The 8,293-nt window shown below is 46.3% G+C and overlaps 1 protein-coding gene across 1 annotated transcript; it reads right to left on the reverse strand.

Annotated features, from left to right (window-relative positions):
* Positions 1-1,180: 1,180 nt before the first annotated feature.
* Positions 1,181-2,701, reverse strand: LOC125553942 (E3 ubiquitin-protein ligase Os03g0188200-like). Its single transcript, XM_048717588.1, has one exon. The coding sequence runs from the start codon at positions 2,608-2,610 to the stop codon at positions 1,366-1,368; it is 1,245 nt and encodes a 414-aa protein (XP_048573545.1). The 5' UTR covers positions 2,611-2,701; the 3' UTR covers positions 1,181-1,365.
* Positions 2,702-8,293: the final 5,592 nt, after the last annotated feature.

An 8,293-nucleotide genomic window follows, 5' to 3' on the forward strand; every position in this document is an offset into this window, starting at 1 on the left:
TGAAGTTTGAAAAAAAAAGAATCTAGGATGACATCAGTTTTTCGTTTTTTAGTGTATATATATGCCATGTAATTAGAGGGAGGCGTAAAAAGAAAATTAGTCATTCTAATACATGCATGTATATAATTAGAGTGAAGTAAGGATCGTTCTTGCTTATTGCTAAAATTCGAACGTTTGGTAGTTATTAAAGTCCAAAAGAAAATCAGAGTTTACAGAAGCTGTGTTGGTGGCCTATTTTTGCCTCAACTACTAGTAAACTTTAAAAAAAAATTAAGGGTACATGAGCTATTGGAGTTGTTCTAACGGGGCCCATTGATATCGTTGACAGGCCAATCCTAGGATAATTTAACTTTTCGTCGACAGACTGTCATTTTTTCTTGAAAATCTGACGACTAGGTGCTTGTGTAGTTATAAGATACTCCAAATGCCAGTGCATTTTGGTTTTCTCTCTCTGTAATAAAATACACTGATAGGAGTAAAAAGTCAAGATGTTGAGATCATAACCAATTGTTAAAACTGTGCTGTTACTTCAATTAAAACCATTTAAATTATATGTTGATCTTCTGTGAAGTTGGCATATGATATTTATGGTTCCGCAGCTATTAGATTCATTTATCCAACTTTTTATAGGGCTATATAGAATGTCAAGGCTTGAAATGTGGATGTGCAACAGCTGTGGCTGTCCAGTGTGCACCATTATTCCTAAACAAATCAAACAAGTTCTGAACTATGAAGTGGCTTCGTTGACTAAGATCTGCCTGTGACAAGTTATTTCAGAGTCACACAGGTATCATGCAGCATGTTTCTCTGCATTGTTTTCTGTCTCCACCGTCACACGATTTCAGTCACAAAGTATGAACAAGCTTGCTTTGGTTACAAGTTTGCAAGATCTTCTTTTTCGCCTTGCTATGAGGGGGAATGGATTTATTCATGGACTAGAGCAAGTCAACTGCAAATTAGCTCCAAAAACAACACTTCCATGCCATCATCTCATGGCTTGTGGAAGACTGAACTTCTCTAACGCTGAATATTGGCGCCGCTGCTGATTTCCAAGATGGATCTGCTATCGTTGTGCACTTCTTGTGCTTGATGATCTTATATGCTTATAAGGATTTCAGGTAATCGTTAGCTTGGTGATGACGATGCATGAAGTAGCTAGGATGGCGAGACTGATTCACAATTTTCTTAGCAAAAAAAGTCTGTATTTACTTATGTACAGAGAGTCGGATATCACAACTTCGAAATCGACCAAACTACAACTCTAAAATGTACAGTTCTGGTCACATTCAACAGAACAACACTTGGATCTCCACTACTTTCAATGCTACAGAAAGACAACAATCAACTAAATGTATTTCCTTGGCTTCATCGCTGCGACGTCGCCGCCACCGGGACGGCAGAGGAGATCTGGAAGACCTCCGGGTTCCAGTCGCCAGCTGCGACGTCACCGTCAATGACGAACCCGGCGAACGTGAGGCTGTGCGCGTAGTACTTCTCCTCTTGCCCGGCGTCGTCCTGCACCACCACCACCTCCACCGCGTCACCGCTGGCGGCGTGAGTTTGCACCGGCGCCACCCTCCGGCTGCTGCCGCCCAGCTCGTTTCGGTGTGGTCCCGACAACGCGCGGAACAGCGCCGACCATCGACCGCTAGGACGCGCTGCCGACATTGTCCGTAACGCCGACGGCACCCACCGCCCGCTTGACGTGCTTGCCGCTGCCGCGGTGGTCACCGCGCTCATCGCTCTGCGAAGCCGCTTCGCGTCCTCGATCTCCCTCCTCAGCCTCTCCGGCAGCCGCAGCGTGAACCGATCCACGCGCTCCTCCGCCGTCTCTGCCTGCTGCTTATCAGACGCGCAATCTTCAACTGGTGCTGGACCGGAAGTCTCGACGTTGATCACCGTGTCGTTTGACGTTTCTACCTGAGCAGCGAGGTCAGCCGCTAGGACGTGGCCGGCGGCGGCGACGGCCGGGTCGGCCAAATCGGCTCGGCACACTGGGCAGGTGACGTGCGCCGCGAGCCACACGTCGATGCACGCCGCGTGGAAGACATGGCAGCACCCGGGGAGGAGACGGAGCTTCTCCCCGTCGTCAGCGAACTCGGCGAGGCACACCGCGCACTCCAGAGCCCCGCGGCCCGCCTTGACCGCCCTCGCCCTCGCGTACGTCAGCACCGGCAGCGCCTCCATCGCGGCGACGTCGAGCCCGGGACGCCTCCTGCTACGGCTAACCGCGGACGAGAATGCGGCCGCCGCAGCGGCCGCGACGGCAGCATTGGCGTTCGCGGCGGCCCCACCTCGGCGCGCGCCCGTGGCGGCGTCCGCACAGCGGCGGAGGTACGCGGAGAAGAAGCCGACCAAGAAGAGGGCCACGATCACGCCCACAAAGAGGATCGAGGTGGCAACGTTGAAGGTCCCGCTGCCAAGTCCCCCGGCAGCTGGCGGCGGGGGCGGGGGCGGGGTTGACGCCCAAGCGAAGGTCGCGCCGGCCGTCGGCGGCGTGAAGATGAACTGCGACGAGGCGGGCCGGATTCCTGCGAGCACGAGGACTAGAAGTCGGAAGAATGGACGGTGGCGGTGAATGCATGCGGTCCTTGGCGGTGAGGGCGCCATTGGCGTGCAGGCGGAGGACGGGGCGTGCAGGCGGAGGACGGGACGTGCAGCGTGGAGGGAAGTGCGGCGGCGTGCGTGCGATGGAGAGGGAACATATGAAGTGGTGGAGACGTGCAAGGAGTGACGTGGGAACGAGTAGGAGTCAAAGTTTTCTTTTGGGTATCATGGCTTCTGGCTTCTTTCGTTTGACATTGTTAATTCAGGGACCGAATTAAGCGTGTGTTTAGTGCTAACATAACATGTGTGTTTAGGTAAAGTCAAACGCACTTTGGCGTCGGTGATTAGATGTGTAGGGGTTGGGGGCGAATACCAAACCTCCTTTTCTGCCCCCCTCCCATATCTTAAGCAAAACAGAGTGAGCCTCGTGTGGGGTTTATGGATCATCACTTTGCGATCATAATTCGACCCTTTTGAATTAATTAAAGTTCTGACACTGGAGAAAGGTTTTTTTTTAGAAATGGAGGAGGACCCCCGGCCTCTGCATCTGGACGATGCATGCAGCCACTTTATTGATTATTCACATAAGACCTTACAAAGTCATACAATAGTAAGACTAAAGCCACCGTCTAGGCAACATCTGCCGCTACTCCTATCCAGTTGATGTAGGGATGCTGATAGTCTGGGCCTAATACCAAACAGACCTCGCAGCCAAACCTAACATCTATGACCTGAGGTCCCAACCAGGACGTCTGCCGGGTATGGGGCACCCACCAGTCTGGCGCCCTCTTCAACCCGGACGCCTGCCGGGTATGAGGTCGCCGCAGCCACCTACCACCAATCCATCTTCAGAGTTGTACTGTTGCATCTACCGTGCCAGGTCCCTCTGCCATCGACGCCACCACGACGCCAGACAGCGTCGTCCTCCTGCGCGAGTCCATCCTCGCACATCGGCCGCCGAATCTGCACTGCGCCACGCCGTCGAGATCCGTCGCTATCAATGTGTAGGATGAAGCACCGCTCCACCTAAGATGCGGTCCACTGGTCCCTCGAGCCCGTGCACACCTTCAAGAATGACGCCCCCAAGGGGGAACGACATAAGAACGCCGCCGTGAGGAATAACCTTAGAAAAAGGGGGGTACAGGAGAGTCAGGTTTTGATCATGTGGAACTGTGGGTTATGGGCCCACCATGTGGGTTAAAAGTAGAAAGGGGGCCGATAGCAAGACATGTCAGATGATACACTGTCAGTTATGTTGCCAACAACATTGGTATCAAGGGCGAGGGACGAATAGAACTATTTTCCTACTCGTTGAATGAGGCGGACCAATAGGCAAAGTTCTCATCCATCGGTGGTTACTGATGACCCACAAGTATAGAGATCTATCATAGTCCTTTCGATAAGTAAGAGTGTTGAACCCAACGAGGAGCAGAAGAAAATGATAAGCGGTTTCCAGTAAGGTATTCTCTGCAAGTACTGAAACAAGTGGTAACAGATAGTTTTGTGATAAGATAATTTGTAATGAGCAACAAGTGACAAAAGTAAATAAGGTGCAGCAAGGTGGCCCAATCCTTTTTGTAGCAAATGACAAGCCTGGACAAACTCTTATATGATGTAAAGCGCTCCCGAGGACACATGGGAATATCGCCAAGCTAGTTTTCATCACGTTCATATGATTCGCGTTCGGTACTTTGATAATTTGGTATGTGGGTGGACCGGTGCTTGGGTGTTGCCCTTACTTGGACAAGCATCCCACTTATGATTAATCTCTACTGCAAGCATCCGCAAATACAACAAAAGTATTAAGGTAAACCTAACCATAGCATGAAACATATGGATCCAAATCAGCCCCTTACGAAGCAACGTATAAACTAGGGTTTAAGCTTCTGTCACTCTAGCAACCCATTATCTACTTATTACTTCCCAATGCCTTCCTCTAGGCCCAAACAATGGTGAAGTGTCATGTAGTCGACGTTCACATAACACCACTAGAGGAGAGACAAATTCACATGACTACTAATAGCAAGACTTCTCCCATGTCCTCAGGAACAAAAGTAACTACTCACAAAGCATAAACATGTTCATAATCAGAGGGTATTAATGTGCATATAGGATCCGAACATATAATCTTCCACCAATTAAACCAACTAGTATCAACTACAAGGAGTAATTAACACTACTAGCAACCTACTAGCACCAATCCCGGACTTGGAGACAAGAGATAAACTAGGGTTTTGAGATGAGATGGTGCTGATGAAGATGTTGATGGAGATTGCCCTCTCCCGATGAGAGGAGCGTTGATGATGACGATGGCGATGATTTCCCCCTCCGGGAGGGAAGTTTCCCCCGCAGAACAGCCCCGCCAGAACCCTAGATTGGTTCCGCCAAGGTTCCGCCTCGTGGCGGCGAAGTTTCGTCCGGGAAGATGGCTTATGATTATTTTCCCATCGAAAGAGTCCATATAGCAGAAGATGGTCACCGGAGGGCCACCAGGGGGCCCACGAGGTAGGGGGCGCGCCCAGGGGGGTAGGGCGCGCCCCCACCCTCGTGGGCAGGGTGTGGCCCCCCTGGTGAAGTTCTTGCGCTCAATATTTTTTATATATTTGGAAAACATCATCCGTGAAGTTTCAGGACTTTTGGAGCTGTGCAGAATAGGTCTCTAATATTTGCTCCTTTTCTAGCCAGAATCCCAGCTGCCGGCATTCTCCCTCTTTATGTAAACCTTGTAAAATAAGAGAGAATAGGCACAAGTATTATGACATAATGTGTAATAACAGCCCATAATGCAATAAATATTGATATAAAAGCATGATGCAAAATGGACGTATCAACTCCCCCAAGCTTAGACCTCGCTTGTCCTCAAGTGAAAAGCCGAAATCGGAAAATATGTCCACATGTTTAGAGATGAAGGTGTCGATAAAAAATAAAATACGAACATAAGGGCATCATGATCATTCTTAGAACAACAATTTATATAATTCTTATCATATGATTTCTTATGCTAGACTAATAATTCAATCACAATATCAAGTATGAATCATAAACTTTATTAAAAACTAACAAACTATAATCTCAGTCATTGAAGCAATTGCAATTTATCATAACATAGGAAAGAGTCAATGTATAAGAGCTTTTCAGCAAGTCCACATACTCAACTATCATATAATATTTCACAATTGCTGACACTCACGCAATACTTATGGGTATGGAGTTTTAATCGGACACAGAGAAAGATAGGGGCTTATAGTTTTGCCTCCCAACATTTTACCTCAAGGGTAATGTCAACAATAATAGTTCATGAAAACTCACATCCAATTAGCCATATATACCAAGATCTTTCCAACATATTGTGCTTGCCAAAGGATAAAATGTAAAAAAGGAAGGGTGAAGATCACCATGACTCTTATGCAATGTAGGAGATAAAAGTAAAAGATAGGCCCTTCGCAGAGGGAAGCAGAGGTTGTCATGCGCTTTTATGGTTGGATGCACAAAATCCTAATGCGAAAAAATGTCACTTTATATTGCCACTTGTGATATGGACCTTTATTGTGCAGTCTATCGCTTTTATTACTTCCATATCACACGATCATATAAAGCTTATTTCTTCCACACCAATCAATCATACATATTTAGAGAGCAATTTTTATTGCTTGCACCGATGACAACTTACTTGATGGATCTTACTCAATCCATAGATAGGTATGATGGACTCTCATGGCAAAACTGGTTTAAGGGTGTTTGGAAGCACAAGTAGTATCTCTACTTGGTGCAATGAATTTGGCTAGCATGAGGGGGAAAGGCAAACTCAACATGTTGGAGGATCCAAGACAATATAATTTATCTCAGATGTAAGAAAACATAACCCATTACGTTGTCTTCCTTGTCCAGTGTCAACTCTTTAGCATGTCATATTTTAATGAGTGCTCACAATCATAAAAGATGTCCTTGATAGTATATTTATATGTGAATACCTCTCTCTCTTCCTATTAATTGCAATGATGACCAAAACTATGTTTGTCAACTCTCAACAACTTTTATTCATCATACTCTTTCTATGTGAGCTCATTACTCTCCATAAGAGTCACATGATCTCTTTGTTTCTTCTTATTTCTTTCTCTTTTCCTTTATTCACTTAGGATCATGGCAAAATAATCAAGCCCTTGACTCAACACTAGTCTTTATTATATAGCTCACGGACTCGATTACATAGAAGGATAAATAAAGCAAAACTCACAACTAAATCATACTAAGTGCTTTTATTCTACTAGATCAAGATATTACCAAAAGGATCGAACTAAGAAAATGGTAAAGATAAAAGTGATGGTGATACGATACCGGGGCACTCCCCCAAGCTTGGCAGTTTCCAAGTGGAGTGCCCATACCAGATACTCAATTCTTCTTTGTTGGAGGAGACGGTGGTGATTTTGTTGATGGCGTAGGCTTGTCATCCTTCTTCCAAGGCATAGGCTCACCATCATAGAAGGATGACCGAGTCTCTGGGATCCTCAAATCTGCAGCCAAACTCATCCTTTTGAATCTAGATTCATACTCACAGTTTTGGTTTTGCAGGTCATAGATCTGAGCTTGAAGGTGCTCGATTTTCTTGTGAAGCTTGAAGATGGTCTCCTCGATGTTGTTGGCATCCAGCTTGTGTTTGTTGGTGAACTCTGCGATCATCATGTAGTTGGAGTTGAGTCCACGCTCCACCATCCCCCGACACTTGAAAACTTGTTGCTCCATTGCTTCGAGCCTCGTCTCCATGCTTCTGTTCCCCTTCGGTCCCTCAGCATCACGGATGTGCAGCAACCCATCACGCATCTCAATGATTTGAGGGTGTTGCTACACCTCCGCGGGGTAAGGGTTGATGACCTTCTCGAAGAACTTGTCCTTGGGAGCACTTGGAGACGTCATGATAATCTAGATCTGTCAGAAAAACAGCTCGAAACAAAGACAGGGGATTTTTGCGTGATACGGGAGTCAAAACCCCCGGGAGGTCATATAATGAATTTTTACCGACCAAAATACATGTCCTGTAAGAAAACTGAGTCCGGAGAGCACACGACGTGCCCACGAGGTAGGGGGGCACGCCCTCCACCCTCGTGGATCCCTCGTGTCCTTTCCGGACTGCTGCTTATTTTTCTATTTTTCTAAATATTCCAAAACGGAGAAATATTGCCTTAAAAACTGTTTTGGAGTCGGTTTACTTACCGTACCACATACCTATTCCTTTTTGGAGTCTGAAACGTTCCGGAAAGTGTCCTTTATGTATTCCTCCGGGGTTACGGTTTCAATAACATTGGTTTCAACATTTATGGGATTGCCTGAGATATAGTGTTTGATTCTTTGACCGTTCACCACCTTCGGATTTGTGCCTTCAAAGTTGTTGATTTTTATGGCACCGGAACGGTAGACCTCCTCGATAACGTAAGGGCCTTCCCATTTAGAGAGAAGTTTTCCTGTAAAAAATCTTAAACGAGAGTTGTATAGCAATACATAATCACCTACATTAAACTCACGCTTTTGTATCCTTTTGTCATGCCATCTTTGAACTTTTTCTTTAAACAACTTGGCATTTTCATAGGCTTGAGTTCTCCATTCATCAAGTGAGCTAATATCAAATAACCTCTTCTCACCGGCAAGTTTAAAATCATAATTAAGTTCTTTAATAGCCCAATAAGCCTTGTGTTCTAGTTTGAGAGGTAAGTGACATGCTTTTCCATAGACCATTTTGTACGGAGACATACCC

Source organism: Triticum urartu, chromosome 4 (assembly GCF_003073215.2).
Source record: "Triticum urartu cultivar G1812 chromosome 4, Tu2.1, whole genome shotgun sequence".
Taxonomy (NCBI): domain Eukaryota; kingdom Viridiplantae; phylum Streptophyta; class Magnoliopsida; order Poales; family Poaceae; genus Triticum; species Triticum urartu.

Bases quoted from the DNA above. Each gene is read 5' to 3' on its own strand.
- LOC125553942 (XM_048717588.1), bottom strand. From the start codon at position 2,610: ATGGCGCCCTCACCGCCAAGGACCGCATGCATTCACCGCCACCGTCCA.